The following is an 18,338-nucleotide window of genomic DNA, read 5'->3' as shown; positions in this document are numbered from 1 at the left end:
ACCCTCATTCATGGTTCCAAAAACATGGGTTGACAAAAGTTTGTGTTTTTATTTCAAGGTAATTTCTTTAAGCCAGAACTAACAGCTTTCATCCAAACATTTTTGGTGGGTGACATATTTTATTTCTCCAGAAGGAGAGAGAAAGTAGATAGAGAGAAAAAGAGAGAGAGAAAAAAAGAGAGAAAGAGAGAGAGAGAGGTTACTTGAGTCTGATTATGAAATGATGGGATGATGGGATTTCTTTAGTGTGGAAGGCGAAAATAACACACACACACACACAACTAAAAATGAAAATGAGTGACATTATCACAAACTGCCGAGGTAAACAAAGCGCTGAAATATGTCTGAGCACCACAGTTTGTTATGAGAGGACAAAGGAGACACTTCATCCTTGTCTTAAGGCTATTTCCCCCTTTGTGTAAATACTTCACGAAGCGAGTGCCTTCCAGTGCCCTCCACATTTCTGTGGCACTGGAGTGAGTGATAGAGGTGACGAGCCAAAACAGTGTGTTGGTGAGAAATGGAAAAGAAGAAAAAGGAAACGAGAAAAAAAAAAACTGGCACTGGTCTCTGCTGCCATATTAGATATTTCTCCCACTCACTGAATTCCTCGAGGCTCTCAGCATCAAGCAGTGGTTGATTGGTCAATGCAGGCATTGCCTCCCACAAGGACTGGTGGGTGAGGCCACTCAGAGACAATAGATTCATTTGATTTAAGCAACACGTTGCCCTCTGTGCACCTCCACCACTCCATATGAGGTAATGATGTATTATTTCAAGAGAGGGTACTCGAAAGGGAAGAAAACGAACAATCAGACCCTAAAGAAATTTGGACCCTCTAGAGTGGCCCAAGCTCAAGTTCCTTTTTTTTTGGGGGGGGGGGGTAAAAGGGGGTAGTGAGTCCCTCCACCCTGCATGTTCTCACTTTATTGTGATTCAATTCAAGGGCTGCTTGCAGTCATGCCAGACAAAACCCTCTTTCTTTAAGGGTTACCATGGTTATGAAAATCAGCACCCAGAAATGGTACTTCTTTGTGTGTGTGTGTGTGTGTGTGTGTGTGTGTGTGCGTGCGTGTGTGCATGTGTGCATATGTGCCTGTGTGTATGTGCTGTGAGTTGGGGGTGTCATATAGCTTCATTATGTCTCCTTCAAACAATTACCACAGTCTGTCACAAGAGGGCAGTATGTATTTGATTTGACTTCTCTGTCTGTTCTGCATCTTAGCCTGAATGAGACCAAAAAAAACTTTAAGATTGATGCTCCAATGTAGTAATGTGGACACAGACATAAAAAGATGAAATAGAATTAGGACAAAAGACTGAACAAGGATATTGCATACAGGGGAAAAAAGGGGGTTTGGAAAGTTGATGGTTTTCACTCATTTGGACTAGATTCATAAATGAAAATTAAAATGATTGTGTTCACCTCTGCTGCAAATGGAGATGAGATGGAGATGGAAAGGGGGGATGTAGTTGATTACATAGTGTTGCCCCCACATTCTCAGAGGCCACTAGGAAAGAATCCAGTTTTGAGGACAAATTTAAGAACGCTGTTGTGGGTAAAAGCCAAAAGCAGCATCCATGTATATTTTGGTCACTGTGTTTGGTGTATGAGAGCCTCATACTGACATTGAGTTATGCAGCACACTCTTAATTTGTCATGGTTCTGTGAACAAATCTCCTGCATCTGCCTGTCAATGCCTCATACAGTTCATTCATACTTAATGCTCAGAAACATCTTTGAGAGAAGTCTATGTGTCTCTCATCCAGCGAATATTGCAAAGCAACCCAACATAATCCCCTTAGATGGGAAAGAATTGGCCTGAGTTGGGTGTGAAATCTTTCAAGGAGAAAATAGATATGACGCAATATCTCTGAATGCTTTTTTAAATCTGTCTGTCAGATACTGGGCTCTCTCACAGTATTGACTGAATGACAATCCAAGAGTTTAGACCCCAAACTTTGAAAGAGTACTTTTAGACCTTTTCCTCATGAGCAGGTTTGTTGAGCTTAAGAGTCTGTAAAACTACGCAGCATAATATTGTTTGATAGCTGTGTGATAGCATATTGAGGATTCTTCTAGAAACTCTTTGATGTATAATAATACTTGACACATCCCCATTTCATCAATCATCCAATTCAAAAAGGAATCAGATCTGCACAGAGATTTCAAAGGTTGCGTATTATTGAAATCCTCATAATCTTTTTTTTCTGCACACCTGGTTCCAATGTTGAATACTCCAACCATGAGGAGGATGAATGAGAAGACATTTGAAACCGAGAGGTTCCATTAAAATAAGTATTTAGATGGAGGGTTGTTGTTGATTTCTGTCCATTAGCTACCAGTAATTTCCAGGCTGTTAAGAGATAACAAAGCCGTTTTTAAGGACTTTGCCTTAAGTGGCTAAGTCAACAGAGTAGCTCAAAAATCAACAGCAAACTTGTAAATGTCAAATTTAATGAAAAATGGAACTGAACCTCTTAAGGGTAAAATGAGGCACAAAGACCTCATCAGAGAGGAGTGACAGACCAAGCACGCCATTGTAAACTTGTTGGCAGGAGTCTTCCGCTGAGCACGTATTAGCAGCGCTTAGAGTCAGATGGTTTTAAACATCCAGTTATTTATATCCAGCGAGGACGAGCCGACAGAGAAGAGCGGACTAGGCTCCTGGAGCAGCATCCTGTCCTTGCTGTGTAATTACAGCCGCTTTCAGTCACTGGAAGCTCAGGCAAGGGCAAGGGTGTCAAAAACAGCAGATGTGTGATACTCTTCCCTCAGTTTTCTCTCTCTCTCTCTCTCTCTCCCTCTCTCTCTCTCTTTCTCTCAATCTCTCTCTTTCCGCCTCCTGTCCTTCGCTCTTTCCTAGCGTTCACCGTTTCCGTCGGATCGGGATTGAAAGGGATAGGATGGTCAGTGGCCTGCGCTGTGCGGCGAGGCTGAGGTGTCCGTATAAATGGGTGTGAAAGTGGTTGGGATTACAGGTGGCTGGCGGCATTATCTTCCCACTGGTAGATTCAGCTGCGCTGGTTGCATTTGGTCTGCATTCCGTGGAAGAGGCTATGCATTTTTATGTGTCAGAGTTGGTTGGCTGGGGTTATGCAAGGCTTCTCTTTCTCTCTCTCTCTCACTCTCACTCTCTGACTGACTTTCTTTTTTCCCTTCCTTTTCTTTCCTGCAAATCCATATGCAGATCAAGGATTGGCCAAAGACATACATGAGTTTTTGTGTGTGTGTGTGTGTGTGTGTGTCGGTTGCGTGCCAGTCCCCGGAGAGACAGCACCAGTGTGTATCAGGAAGAGTCAGCCATGCTCTGCATTCCCCCGTGTGCAAATCTGTGTGCGTGGGTACTACTGAGCATGTGTGCCATTGTGTCTATAGGGCATGTGCATGCATAACTGTGTGTATATCAGTGTGTTATGTGTATGTGTGTGTGTACTGTATGTGTGAGTGTGTGTATTTGTGTGTATTTGTGTGTGTGTGTGTGTGTGTGTGTGTGTGTGTGTGTGTGTGTGTGTGTGTGTGTGTGTGTGTGTGTGTGTGTGTGTGTGTGTGTGTGTGTGTGTGTGTGTGTGTGCATTAGAGGTGTAGAGAAATCCTGTCATTTGATTGCTTTGCTTTGATATATCTGCAGGGTAATTACTTTGTAACTGCAAAGAAACACACAGAGTGGTGGGGTCAGAATGATGAGTAATGATTTTAAGATACTGCAACATCAATAAAAAGAGCAAGATTACATTTCACAACAAAGAATACTTTCATTATCCCAGGGAAATGGAAGTCACTGGTGGGAATGGCCCTAAAGGGCAAGCAAGAAAATTTATTTTAAAAAGCAACAAAAGCCCAAACAAAAAAAGTTTAAAGCACAAATTGCATAATACATAATGATCACAAACCCTGCTGGCTTTTAAATGGCAATGTTACCATGGGGAGTGGTTAATTGAGAGTAAAATAAATAAATAAATAAAGGGAATATTCAAATGACACCCTTTTGAAAATATTGAGAAAACTCGCATTACCCGGAGATGCAGACACAACACTCGATAAGATCACCTGTCTGCAACCTTCCCAGATGTCTCGCCGACTTCTCAAACTCGCTCACCTCGATAACACCAATCGAGCAACTCCATTCCTCTGTGATTTATCGGCTTTCTCAGAGCTCATTTTGTGATATTTAGAATATTCCATGCAGGGTTGCTCTGAGCTAAATGAGCTGCGATGGGAAATAAATGAAGCCCTCCATGCTACTATAATGCCGTTTGTCAGCAGCATGCTGTTTGTCACAATAATGTTTACACTGGCTGGGTAAATACGTCACGTGCTCTCCTCTATCTCTGTTTACTCCTCACGGGAGATACGTTTGCAGAAATGAAGTGGCCTCTCTTCAGGTCTGTTTACTTAAAGCCATCAGGGAAACACACACACACACACACACACACACACACACACACAGTCACACACACACAGTCACACAAACACACACACACAAACACACACACACACACACACACACACACACACAGTCACACAAACACACACAAACACACACACACACACACACATACACACACACACACACACACACACAGACACACACACACACACACACACACACACACACACACACACACACACACACACACACACACACACACAGACATACATACACACACATTCCTCGACATAATGTGAAATGATAGCACCTAGTGCCCAATGACTCGTATAAAATATCTACATGCAATATTAATTTGATTAAGTACTTTGATTCAAGCTACAAGACCATAGAACCGACTGGAAGAAGAGTGGGGTAGGGGAAGAGTGGAGAGGGGAAGAGTGGAGAGGAGTAGAGAGGAGAGGAGAGGAGAGGAGAGATGAAGAGGAGGGGAGAGAGACAAGCTCAAGAGAGGAGAGAGAAAAGAGAAGAGGAGTGGTGTAGGGAATGAGGAACAAAGCAGAACAGAGACCGCAGCGTCCACACAGGGAACTCTTCCTCCCAGCACACGTATCCCAAGGTGCTTTGCGGCATCCTCCATGGGTGGATGTGTGTATGTGTGTGTGAGCGGGGGGGTGACCAGAGAATTGGGCTAGTTCATATGTGCAAAGCTTGTGAGAATGGAAAGCTTTAGAGAGTGGATTTCAGAAAGCGAGAACTGGGAAGGAGTTGGGGGTTGCTTTGAGTCTAGAGAGAGAGAGAGAGAAAGAGAGACAGAGAGAGAGATAGGGAGGGAGGGAGGGACAGAGAGGGAGATATGGAATGAGGTGAGCGAGATGAAGGAAGGGAGGGATGATGACAAACATGCCGTGTCCGGGGCCTTAAGCCCCATCCCACCCCTCTCCCTCTCCAGTAGCCACTCTGTCTGTCACCATTGTGTATTGGGGATCAGAGGATCTAATTGAACAAGCTCCATTTCCAGCAATCAAGAGGGAGTCAAATCAGAGAGATGTGAGAGAAATGAGGGGGAAAGATAAAAGTCTATTGCCCCAGGCACTCCACAGGTAATGCAGCCGTGACTTCCACCCTTGTCGGAGGATGATGAAATGTAGGTAGAGAGAAATATGGGCCTGTGTGTGTGTGTGTGTGTGTGTGTGTGTGTGTGTGTGTGTGTGTACTGTATGTGTGTGTGTATGTGTGTGTGTGTGTGTGTGCTGTATGTGTGTGTGTGTGTGTGAGCGTGCTATCTGTGCTGTTTTTATTTTGTGGAAGAATGAAAGGCTCAGTGTGTGTAGAATAAATGACGCCTCATTTGTCCTTATAGTGGAATCCTCCTGGGCTCTGAAAAAAAAAAAATCAGTTCCTCTTATGTTTCAGTATGAAGAAGAAAATGTAGCTGGTCTACTTTGATAGCATTCTCTCTTTTTCTCTTTCTTTCTCTTTCTCCCTGTCTATTATTTCCTTTCCATGTTATATTTAGTCGTCCCATGTACAGTACTGTATTTCTGTGATATTTTACAGGCTCAGTTTTATGAATACTGTGTATTGTAAATAAGTCTTATTTTGTCTTATATTATCTTATTTTGTCTTATATCATGTTTGTTATATCAAACAAATGTGTGTTCATGATCAATTGATTTGTCTCATACTTTACATAAGCTTAAGCATATTCTGTAAACTATAGGTGAGATACTACGCTACCTATTACATTTTTACATGCACCCAGAGTGCTGCAGCATGCATGCAGCTAAATGCTTTGCCATAGTACGATGCAAAGTTGCTCTTTGGAACATTTGTGAACATTTTAAGCTAACTTGTTGAACTGTTAACCTTTCACACCTCTACCTTTCCTAAAGTGGTCTGTGTCTTGCCGTGGATTAGTAATTTCTGTGTTCTTTCTGAAAAGCTCTATAAATCCCGGATACCATATGGTGGAGAGGGAGACCAGTGTTGCCATTAAAAAAAACCCTTAAAGACAGAGCCTGGTGGCGCAGCATGCCAGTAGGAGCACGCCGCACACAGCCCTAATGAGGAGCCCACATAGGAGCGTTGCGCTAAGCGTCAGAGGAGCTTGGAGACGTTTAAAGGAAATCTTTTCCTTTAGATTCGTATCTTGAGAGACACGCTAAGGACTGCAAATGAGTAGATTTGGAGCGTATAGAACTGCAAACACACACACACACACACACACACACACACACACACACACACACACACACACACACACACATTTTAACCATTTATTTATGTCCACATGAAGAAAATGGTACAGGGACACAAATATTAAGAATGCAGTACAATACATATGCAAACCTATGGACCAGTAGCCACTCACGCGCATACACACACACAAACCCATGTGTGTCTTTGGCCAACCCTTGAACTGCATATGGATTTGCACCACAATGGCACATGGGGTCATGGCACAGACTCGTAGTGGGGAGTGGGGATACAAATGAGGCTTTTGTGCACGTGCTTTCACACGGGAGCTCCATATCACTCACTTAGAGGAGTGTATGGCATGTATCAGCATCAGTACCACATGAGAGTGTGTAAGTTGAATCACTTCAGATCAAGCTATTTTGTTCTGAGCACCTCCTCTATAAAATGCATGACTAATCTCTGATTATTAGATAACATCTACAGATAACAACTATACCGGAACCAGAGAATAAGTGAGTTAGTGAATGTATAATGCAAATCAGTAATACGTTTTGTTGCGGTTACTGTATGTTGTAGCAGTATGGCGGGCACTTAGTGAATTTGTGTCTTTTAATAAGCCTATGAGTGCTGGGCCGTCTGAGAGAGAGCTGTGGGTGTTCCGCACTGAGCAATTTGCTGACTGTAATAAAGGCATCCATGCAGAATGTGTTGCCCTTCATTTTGGACGCGTTGCTGCTGATGTTCTCTGGGCCCTTGTGCCCCCAACTCCTCATATTCATTATTGTTTTGATCATTAGGCAAGTCTAGCACTGGTGGCATGCTGTTCAAGTCAATCTAGTCATTTCTCCCTCCCCGTTGGCCTTTCTCTCTCCCCCATTGCCTCCATCTCTTCCATCCTTTCACTCTCACTCATAGGCATACAGAAACACACACACACACACACACACACACACACACACACACCGACCTTGGCTATTTGTTTTTTTGTTTTTTTTTCTGTAGATAGGAGAGGTCCTTTTTGGCCACAGTATCCTTCACACAAACTGACTGGGGGCAAAAACAAAAGTTTCTTTCCACTTTATTGTAATTTTTATTGATTTAAATTAGCCCCCCAGAAAGCAAGACATGGCCATAGTTAAATATTCATTGCATCAGAGGGCACAATGCTGACCCTCAACACAGTAAAAATTGGTCTTCATGCTTGATTTGTTTGATGTGTACCTTAAGCTACAGTACGTGAATCAATGTACACACTCAGGCATACACATGCATCATGTTTTAAAATTACTCTGACATTCCATCTCATGTGGAGATGTTTTTTTTTTCCCTTTGAGAAAGTCAGTTAACAGTGGAGCAGCTTTCTGCAGTACGCGCCTGTTTTAATTTATTCCAGGAATCCCTGAAACCCCCCCAAAAACATGCAAGACACACACACACAAACACACACACACACACACACACACACACACACAAAACAAGCAAACAATCTCAGGCGGATAATGACAAAGTCAACATACTCGTGTTCGTCGTGTGGAGCACTAGTCTCCGAGGGACTCATAGATGTGAAGCGAAAGCACTTTTCAGAGTTCGTCTGCTGGCTGGGTTTCCGAGTCCCTCACTTTTCTTTCAAGGTCGCAAGCTGCTGCCGGCTCCTACAACAGAACAGGATCTGTCAAGCAATCAGCACCAGTCAAGCACCCCCAGTCACACCCAAACACCCTTCACCAAAACAACAACAACAACAACAACAGCATCAACAAAACTTCACAGAAACCCCCTCATTCCAAACACCGGTCTGACTATTGTTTACTGTTGCAGCTTAATTGTAAAACCCAGACTGAGATAAGATAGTAGACTACAGACAAATACACTTTGCCAAAGGGACTGAGAGAGAGAGAGAGAGAGAAAGAGAGAGAGAGAGAGAGGGAGAGAGAGAGGGAGAGAGAAACAAGAAGGGAACATCTTTAATCTAAATTTGCTGGAAAGGGGGCTGTTTGGATGTGTGAGCCGTGTTTGCAAAGTTGGATGAAAGAGCTGCGGGCTTATTTATTCAAGCCCTAAACAATGTTTGTGAAAACACCACATTTATCTCCTGCTACGATCGATGTATAATTTAATCCCGTCTGGTCGTATGAAAATGAGGATTTGGGCCTGAAACAGATTGTCACCAACTCTTATGAACCTAGAGAGATTAAGAGCAAGCGTTGTATGTTAATGCTCTTGGCAATATCATGGCGTTGTTATCGAATGCTTATTTGACAGGGCTTTAGTTTGTGCATTCCTCCACGTGAGTGTTTGTTGCCGTCTGCGTGCCCTGTCTATGACCGTGGTGTTATGACAGCGTGTCTCCGTTAAATAAATGGGCCTTCATCACGGATCAAAGTGGCCGTGTATAACCTGTTGTATATCATGCCTCTGAAATTGAACAGCATCTCTGGATATTATTTACATTAGTTCTCGTGGCTGTCATTGGAAGATAAAGGCATTCATGCAAGAGAGGAGAAGAGTTGTTGCATGTCAGTTATTTGATCAGATGAGGCTCAATGTTTTTTTATTCCGTGCATCATTATACAACTGTCATTTTTCCATGTTTGGAAAGATTAGACAAATCATAACTGACACCACAGCAGTTAACCTCTACATTTCCCACATATTGTAGACCTATATTTGTCATTTAACAGATGCTCGTATCCCAAGTGACTTTATAGCGCAGTTGAAGTGTGTCTGCCATCAGTAGCTTTATACTGTATGCTCCATCAGTAGCTATATGTGCTCCATCAGTAGCTATATGCTCCATCAGTAGCTATATATGCTCCCTCAGCTCCATCAGTAGCTGTATGCTCCATCAGTAGCTCCATCAGTAGCTATATATGCTCCATCAGTAGCTATATGCTCCATCAGTAGCTGTATGCTCCATCAGTAGCTATATATGCTCCATCAGTAGCTATATGCTCCATCAGTAGCTGTATGCTCCATCAGTAGCTATATATGCTCCATCAGTAGCTATATGCTCCATCAGTAGCTATATATGCTCCATCAGTAGCTGTATGCTCCATCAGTAGCTATACTGTATATGCTCCATCTGTAGCTATATGCTCCATCAGTAGCTGTATGCTCCATCAGTAGCTATATATGCTCCATCAGTAGCTGTATGCTCCATCAGTAGCTATATGCTTCATTAGTACTGTAGCTATATGCTCCATCAGTACAGTAGCTATATATGCTCCATCAGCTCCATCAGTAGCTATATATGCTCCACGCCACAGACCCCACTGCCACGTTGTTGGCTTCCTTCTCTCCCAGTTGAACAACAGGAAGGCCTGGTTTATGTGGCTTTGTTTGAAAACACGTGTCAGCTCAGTGAAAGGTCTCTTTCTCCCTCTCTCTCTTTCTCTCCCTCTCTCTCTCTCTCTCTCTCTTTCTCTCTCAGTAAGTCACCCATTTGTTATCACTGGCATCAAAGGCTGCCCGAGGCATGTCTTGTACACAAAGATGGATTTTCTTTTTTATACACTGTACTGAGCCAACCCAGGTCTGACGCTAGGGTTGCAGCGAAACATTTGTGGAGTAAGGAGGGTTGTTGACCTGTGCATGAGGAGGCTAGGAGTTTGGGGAGGGTGGGATGGTGAGGAGACAGCATGAACTCACCAGTCCCGCGACTCAGCTACTCACAACTCTGACAGGGCCACCCAGCCACCACCCCAGAGAGGTGTTACTGCTCTCTCTCTCTCTCTCTCTCTCTCTCTCTCTCTCTCTCTCTCTCTCTCTCTCTCTCTTTCTCTCTCTCTCTCTCTCCCGTATAGATCAATGGGGGCAATACAGGGGAACATACTGCTGACTTCTCGAGCTCTTTCAACCATGAACGACTCCGGCTTCTGCCCACTCAATGGAGCTTCGCTTTGGCCTCCCCGCTGTGTCTGTCGACTTTCCTACTTCCATGGCTTCCCTGGTGCATCTAATGGCTAGCAACAGGAGGCCTCCGCCAACCCCTCCTCACGTGTTGAACCTGGCACCCTCCAGGAGCCCCCCCCCCCCCCCGCGGCTCTGCAGCCCAAGCTCACATCGAGAGATTTAGACACGGGTGACTCACGCCGTTAACAGCTGAGCGGGATACCGTGCGGTTTTGGCGCTCCACGTGAGCAGACGCGCGAGCCGACTCTTTAGGAGATCGATGAGACTCAAGCGCCCAACCAGGGTCTTCCGGTGCTCTCTCAGCACGACTGTGCTTTCTCTAACAAAATAAACGGTAGCTTTGATGTCCCGTCACAATTTCACAGCTGCTCTCAGTCCTTCAATCCCCTCAACTCATCAAAATGGTTTAATGGACACTGAAACTATTGAAAAGGGAGTAATAAACAAAGGTAAAATGTCATAGAAAGCTCATAGAAAGGTCTCATGGAAAAGCATGCTTTATCATGAGGAGCACCTAGGGCTTTCCTCCTGGCCCTTCTATGTCAGAGGCAACCATAAAAAATGCATGAGGTGCACTATCATGTCAAACGTCTATGTTTCCTCACCAAAAACATGTTCCATTATGCATGGTGTTGTGTCCAGCTAGGCTGGTGTAGAAATGACAAAAAAAGGGGATCCTGTGCATCGCTGCCCTGACTTCAGTGACCAGAGAGAGTGGGGCCTGCAAACACACGCGCTGCAGGAGCTGTCCGTCCAGCCTCTGACTCTCCTGCGCTCTGAAGCCGTAGTTGCTCATGAATCATTGAACGGCTGGGCTCAAAAAACAAAGATGCCATGGCTGGAGGACCAGGGCTCGGCTTGGCCTGGGAAAGTGACAGCTGCATATCTGAGAGGTTCCACCGGGTTTGGCTTTGCCTTTTTTTTTTCATTTGATTTTTTTTTGAGCCAGAGATTTTCTCTTTTGAAAAGAAATCGGCAGAAGGGGGCTTTGAGCTCTGGCCCCCTTCATGAAAAGGGGTGCTGGATTGAATGTATATATCAAATGCTACAGACACTTGGTGACAAGTCGTTATTTTTTATTTCAAAGCTTGGGCTTCTAAAAGCCATTTCACATAAAGACGACCCTGTCAGTGGCGTCGAGCGATTCAGAGGGACTTTTTGAAAGAGCTTGCAATGAGAGCATTCAGGAGGAAGAGAAGTTCTGTCTAATAGAGTCGGGAAGAAGAGCGAAACCCCAGACCGAGCTCATTATACCTCCCCTAATGAGCAGCAGCACTCTGAGCGGAGACAGCCAGCGTACACTAAGCGCTGTTAATAATAGCCGGGTAATTAATAATAAAAAGTGGGGGTATAGAGCCGGGGGTGGGGGTGGGGGTAAGAGAGTGGCGTAGGGGTGCGTTGTGTGCTCTTCCTTAAATGCATTTGCCTTTCTTACACATTCTACGCGCTGCACATTACTAATGGATATGGGGCGCGTTGACTTATGCAACGTCTAAGGACTTATGCGAGGGTTTAAAAATACAGCTCCCATAAGTGTTGGGAAAAAGAAAGGAAAGGAAAAAAGGGGGAGGGACGCGAGTGAGTGAGCGGCTCTTGATTCATTTAAATTGATGAACAGAAATGATTTCCACTGCAGACTGCACCTTGACGCTAATTTGAGCACAGTTGAGCAGCAGGGGCAACAAGATGGCTCCTAATTGTTCAGGCCTTGCGCCGAGTCCTCTCCCTCAACGAGCTTTGTGTGCTTTATGCTGTCTCTAATGTCCAAGAACGCGAGGAAAAAAAAGAGAGAGAAGGTGAGAGTGAGAGAAAGAGAGTATGATGAATGGAGGGGAGGGGGTAGGAGAAGGAAGGAGGAGGAAAAATGGTGAGGATACAGCAATAGAAACTCTGGGAGTGAGCTCAGTGAGTGATTAAAAGCTGCACTGGGGCTTCTTTTTATAGGGCTGCAGGGAGGCAAAAAGCAAAGAGAGAAAGAAAGAGAGCAGAGAGAGAGAGAGAGAGAGAAGAGGACAGGAGAGAAGGAGAGGAGAGCAATGAGATACTCATCCATTTCAAACCAGACCTGGACTTCTAACCATTTCTCCCTGAGGCCCCTGGGAGCCTGATTTCAGCTGGAGGGCTTGACTGATCTCCTGACAGCTGTCAGTCGCCTCTCCCTGCACCTGCAGTGCTGTGGCACCCGCAGGTCCGTGGTCATAATCAGAATCTGCCTCATGTGTCAGACCAACTGATAGGTCACATGCAACAACCTGAGATATGGCAAATGGCTATGAAGGGCAGGCAGCAAGCAGCCAGACCAATGAATAGCCTGTTGAATTACTGAAGTTAAGCAGGTGTGGACTTGATTAGTTCTTAGATGGAAATGGTGTTGGTGGTTGGCTTGTAGGTGACAATCTTGCCTCTGGCCAAAAAATGAAATCCCAATGCATTGCAATGTACAATTATGGGGACACCGTCATTCGGATAAAACGTCAAACCGAGGTCCTGACTCATTGTGGTCAAGAGCACAAGAGTAGGGGGTTTGCCGGTGTCTTGGCTAAATTCCCATCCTGGCTCATTCAGTCGGGCCCCCTGGTCAATCCTCAGTGTAGTTGCCTCATTCATTCCTTCATTTATTCCTTCACTCTCCATTCAAGCTGGTGTGTGGCGAGTATTCTGGTGCATAATGGCTGCCATGCATTACCCAGGTGGGTGCTACACATTGGTGGTGGTTAGTGAGGTTCCCCCTTCATTGTGAAACACTTGAAAAGCGCTATATAAATGCAATGTGTTGTTGTTGTTGCTGTTGTTGATGATTACAAGGTGGTGTCTTTCAGTTCTACTTAAAGCACTGGACTGTATGCGGACCACCCACGGTAGATGTGATGTACTATTGACTGGTGTCGTTGTGATTTGTTATGTGCAGCATGTACGGACAGAAGTGTTGGATATGGGCGGCCATGTTGGCTCTCCTGGTCCTGACGGTGGCAGTGGTGGACGCCGGAAAAGCAGACAAACAAGGTGAGGCTCGTTCGTACTCGCTGTCTCGGGCTGGGTGTGCATCAGCAAATCCATATGCTGGGCATGTCACTTCCATCAATGCAATTCAGAATAGTGAATAAACCTTTGCATAACAAAACCTACCATAATAAAACCACCTACCCCTTGCACACACTTTCATGTAAAACTGTAATATAAAACACTGATTAAAGCAGTAGTTTTACCCTTTCAGTGTCGTTGCTGTGACGCTTAACAAAAACCTCTGTATTTGTTCCCACAGGGAAGAGGGAGCGCAAGTCGGACTGTGGGGAGTGGCAGTGGAGCGTGTGCGTGGCCAACGAGGGCGACTGCGGTCTGGGCACTCGGGAGGGCACCCGGTCCGGTACCGACTGCAAGCTGAACATGAAGTCGCAGCGCTGCAAGATCCCCTGCAACTGGAAGAAGCAGTTCGGAGGTTAGCTCAAGGCAGGGATGGTGCTAGCGGCCCCAAGACGTTTCTTGGTATTTTATGCCCCCAACGTTGTCTTCAAGGCAGCGCTGCCTGGAAGGCACTAGAGTTAGGCATGGGTTAAGGTTAGGATTAGGGCTGGGGTTAGGTTTAGGATTAGGTGCCTTTGAGTCAGCGGTGGCAGCGCTCCCTGGAAGACGATGTTGGGGGCTTAAAACACCATCGAGCTCCCAAGACACACACATTGAAAGGGAGTCGGTGAAATGTACTGTATGCTTTGAATGCTCTATGCATGCCTTCACCAGTAAGGAGGATGGCACACAATAACCATTCAGTGATTTTGATTTTGGGATCCGTCGGGTTCCGACCACCAGGGAGGGTGTTTTAAAAGGCAAGGTCTCGCTCCCACGTACGTTATGGGATTTCCAGGCGTTATTCGATGTGTGCCGGGTTGCGTGCCAGTCCTCAGAGAGAGAGCGCCAGCGTGTATCAGGAAGAGTCAGCCATGCTCTGCATTCCCCCGTGTGCAAATCTGTGTGCGTGGGTACTACTGAGCATGTGTGCCATTGTGTCTATAGGGCATGTGTATGCATACGTGTGTGTATATCAGTGTGCTATGTGTATGTGTGTGTGTGTGTGTGTGTTTGTCTGTGTGTGTGTGTGTGTGTGTGTGTGTGTGTGTGTGTGTGTGTGTGTGTGTGTGTGTATGTGTGTGTGTGTGTGTATTTGTGTGAGTGTGTGTGTGTGTGTGTGTGTGTGTGTGTGTGTCTGTGTGTGTATACTGTATGTGTGTGTGTGTCTGTGTGTGTGTGTGTCTGTGTATATGTGTGTGTGTGTTTGTGTGTGTGTATGTGTGTGTGTGTGTTTGTCTGTGTGTGTGTGTGTGTGTGTGTGTGTGTGTGCGTGTGTGTGTGTGTGTGTGTGTATTTGTGTGAGTGTGTGTGTGTGTGTGTCTGTGTGTGTGTGTGTCAGAACGCATGCTCATGCATGACTGGTTGCAAATGGAGCGCAGAGTGCCCGCTGCTCTTCCCCTGAAGGGGACAGGCTGGCTGGCACGCTCACCACCAGGCGTACAGGTGCCGGCCTGCTGCTGCTCTCTTTATATCCGAGCAGCGCAGTGCAGCGCAGCGTTGGGCCAGGGACTCCCCGCGGAGTTCAGTGGGGAACAATAGTGGCCGTCACCTCCTCGTCCTTACCAGCGAGCCTCTTTTCTCACAGCACGCGCTCCGGCCTCGACGCTCCCCACCTCCTGGGGGCCACGCGCGGAGCAGCGTCCTACACCGGCCGCCGCGGAGCGAGAGGGAAGTGCGCCGCCCGCTACGGCAAAGCGACAACACGTCCACAGGAGAGGGAGGCGAGCAGCACGGGGGAGAGAGAGAGAGAGAGAGAGAGAGAGAGAGAGAGAGAGAGAGAGAGAGAGAGAGAAGAAAAGGATGGCAGGAATAGAAGAGTGGAGAGGAAGGAAATAAAAGAATGAAGAATGCATGGAGCCCTGGGTATGAGTAGCCTAGCAACAGAGTGAGGGTGGGGTGGGTGGGGGGGGGGGGGGGGTTGGAGGGCAAAATGTGGGCAGGCTGATATGCACACACAGACTCCCAGGTACTTCAGACAGAGGCCCATGGAGACGCACGCAGGTGTGTATTTTTTGGAGGAGAGAGAAGAGGCCATTTAAATCGGGGGAGCGGCCAACGCACAGCCTGTGGCAACAGCCGCCACCGCGAAGCAGGAGGAGGACACTCAGGCGCACGCCCGTACAAAAGCAGTCACGAATCCTAATGAGCGCGGGGAGACGAAGCACATTTTCCGGGGTCAGCCCGACTCACCAGAGCCATTGTCCTCCTAATGGCGGGGAGAGCGAGGACAAAGCGCAAGAGTTTGACCAGAGCGCTGCTTCCTTGCTCTCCTCTCACGATGCACAATAATGGCCAGCTAGAGGGGGTCCGGGTGTAATTACATTTTACCGTCTTAAATATGTCATTAGATATAATTTTTTGCTTGATTGCTCCTATTTTATTCCTGTATGTAGTGTGGGGGGAAACAGACAATAGGCAGAGCATGGGGAGAAATTCAAATCAAGACCATGTCCTGAAAGAGAAAGAGACAGAGACAAAGAGAGAGAGAGAGAGAGAGATACAAAGAGAGAGAGAGAGAGAGAGATACAAAGAGAGAGAGAGAGAGAAAGAGAGAAAAAAAACGGGTGATTGTCTAGTGGTTTACCCTGTGTCCTCCTTTCTCCTGCCCCCTACAGGCGAGTGCAAGTATGACTTCCAGAACTGGGGCGAGTGTGACATGACCACTGGGATGAAGAACAGGACAGGCGTGCTCAAACGCGCCCTCATGGACGCCACCTGCCCCAACACTGTCACCGCGACCAAGCCCTGTGGCAAGATAGCCAAGACCAAGCTCCAAGGTGAGGGACTCAAGATTGTCAAATACGGCTTAATCATCTTATACTTCATGCCATGCTACAGTATCATAATATCAGATAGAAGCAGATAGAAGATCTTTTTCAATCACACATAAACAAACACACTTCAGGGAGTATAGTTCTTAAGGGCACAGCACGTAACTAGCTACTCTTAGAATGACTTGAGCTGATTACATCAGAGCCAGTGCCTAAATCCCCCACAAATTAATTGTGTGATAGCTGCTGACTCGTTAAATATTCAGAGTTAATCCTTCACTAGGAGAGAGCCAGCAACTCTTCCCTGATCCCAAAATATTTGGAAGCTTCTTTTTTTCATTTTCTCTTTTTTCTAGACGGCACTGCGAAGTAGAAGTTTATCTGGGTTAAGCAAACAATATTTGCGTATATCCTGAAATCCACATGGGGAATATGGCAGGTATTTCTAAAACATAATTTTATCAGTCCCAAACAGACAGTCTGGCAGCTTTGGAAAGAGGAAGGCAGAGGAAGTTTATTAATTGTTGAGAGCAAATAGTTTTTTTTCCAATAGTTTCCATTCTCAGAATGGTCCAATTAAATAACCAAAATGGAGGAACTGATTGTGTTGCGTCGTGGAGAGCAACAATGATTTTATTTTCATGTTCTTGTTGTCATTTTCAATTTGACAAGAGAGATTCAGCCTTACCATTGGCTGCACATACAGGCCAAAGTACAGCTGCAGATCAAGTATGAGGGGCAAAGCAGTAGGTACACCACAAAGCTACATGCATTTGCTTGCAAATGAATATGTCACTCACTCACTGTTGATAAAAAACTGCACCCAGATATAATAGTTATAGTTAAACTCAAAACTAATTTGGTCCATCCAAGAGTGCTGGATTAATTTTGTATCCAATTTTCTGGTTAACATGAAAAACTGCTATTCCACCATTCAGTTTGATGCGAAATTAATAACATCATGCTGAAATCAGTAGTGATTTTTCAAAGGGAATTAAGTTCAGTATTTCAATATTTACGACAACAATGCGTTACTAATTTATGGTGACCCCTGTTACAAAAATTGGAGCTGAATAATTCACACACACACACACACACACACACACACACACACACACACACACACACACACTCCTTCCCCTTTTAAGACAGATCAATCATTTTTGGAGAACTACAGATCCTATTGCCACTTCCCAGTCTGTTAACAATTTGTCTTCATAACTCAATAGCCACAATCACACAGCCAAATGGCGAAAAACAAAACCAAGACAAAAATCATTACAGCAATCCCATTAACGCACCAATGACACCAGTACTGAGAGCTGAGATGAATTTGCCTGCTGTCAGCCGGGAGGTTTGGCCAGAGTGTTGAAATGTAACGCGTGTATGTGGTCAAGCTGGTATCAGCGAGATCAAGCGAAGTTTGGCCGATGGGGCTCAGCAGAGGTTGAATGTTTCTGCGGGCAGAGCAAGTGGACAGAAGTAGAGTTGGCACAGAAATGACGATCCAAACATAAATCACATTGGCCCCGGCCCTCTACTGCATATAGCTACTCTCCGGAGCAGAGACGAGGTTATTTGCAGATCCCATGCCCACTTTAGTAACCCAAATGGATTCCTTCTCTCAATCAAAAGACATGCGTCTCTGAGTGTGCAGGAGAGAATACTGAAGAGGATAAGGGAACAGCAATACTTAAAAGAACTGAAGTCGGGTGTGAATGCAGATGAGACAAAGGCAGTCTAAAAACAGGTACAGCCTTGCTGTGTAGCCTAAGGAGGCATTTAAGAAGCATTAGGATTTCTGTTGGAATATATTACACGCAGGGGGGTATAAATAACACACATGGAAGGGTGTGAACAAGGGTGAGATGTGAATGAGAAATGGACAGAGCGACTAAACGAGTATGGGAAGAGGGAGTGAGGGAGCAAAGTAGGATTCATGGACTGAGAGAGTGAGAGACAAAGAGAGAGAGAATAAATGATAGAGAAAATAAAGGGT

General features: G+C 45.5%; 1 protein-coding gene across 1 annotated transcript in view; it reads left to right on the top strand.

The window, feature by feature from the left end:
• Window positions 1–18,338, top strand: part of ptn (pleiotrophin) — a 37,672-nt gene that overhangs the window by 14,164 nt on the left and 5,170 nt on the right. Inside the window, exons 2-4 of the mRNA XM_076297294.1 lie at window positions 13,414–13,508; window positions 13,768–13,941; window positions 16,184–16,345. Coding sequence (XP_076153409.1) covers window positions 13,415–13,508; window positions 13,768–13,941; window positions 16,184–16,345 — 430 coding nt within the window. The 5' untranslated portion in view covers window position 13,414. The remainder of the gene's footprint in view (window positions 1–13,413; window positions 13,509–13,767; window positions 13,942–16,183; window positions 16,346–18,338) is intronic.

This window comes from Alosa pseudoharengus, unplaced genomic scaffold (assembly GCF_046254945.1).
Source record: "Alosa pseudoharengus isolate Yale_2024_CS ecotype anadromous, Long Island Sound unplaced genomic scaffold, YU_APseudo_1.1 YU_APseudo_1.1_scf_20, whole genome shotgun sequence".
Lineage (NCBI taxonomy): Eukaryota > Metazoa > Chordata > Actinopteri > Clupeiformes > Clupeidae > Alosa > Alosa pseudoharengus.
This window is presented reverse-complemented; position numbering and strand designations above follow the sequence as displayed.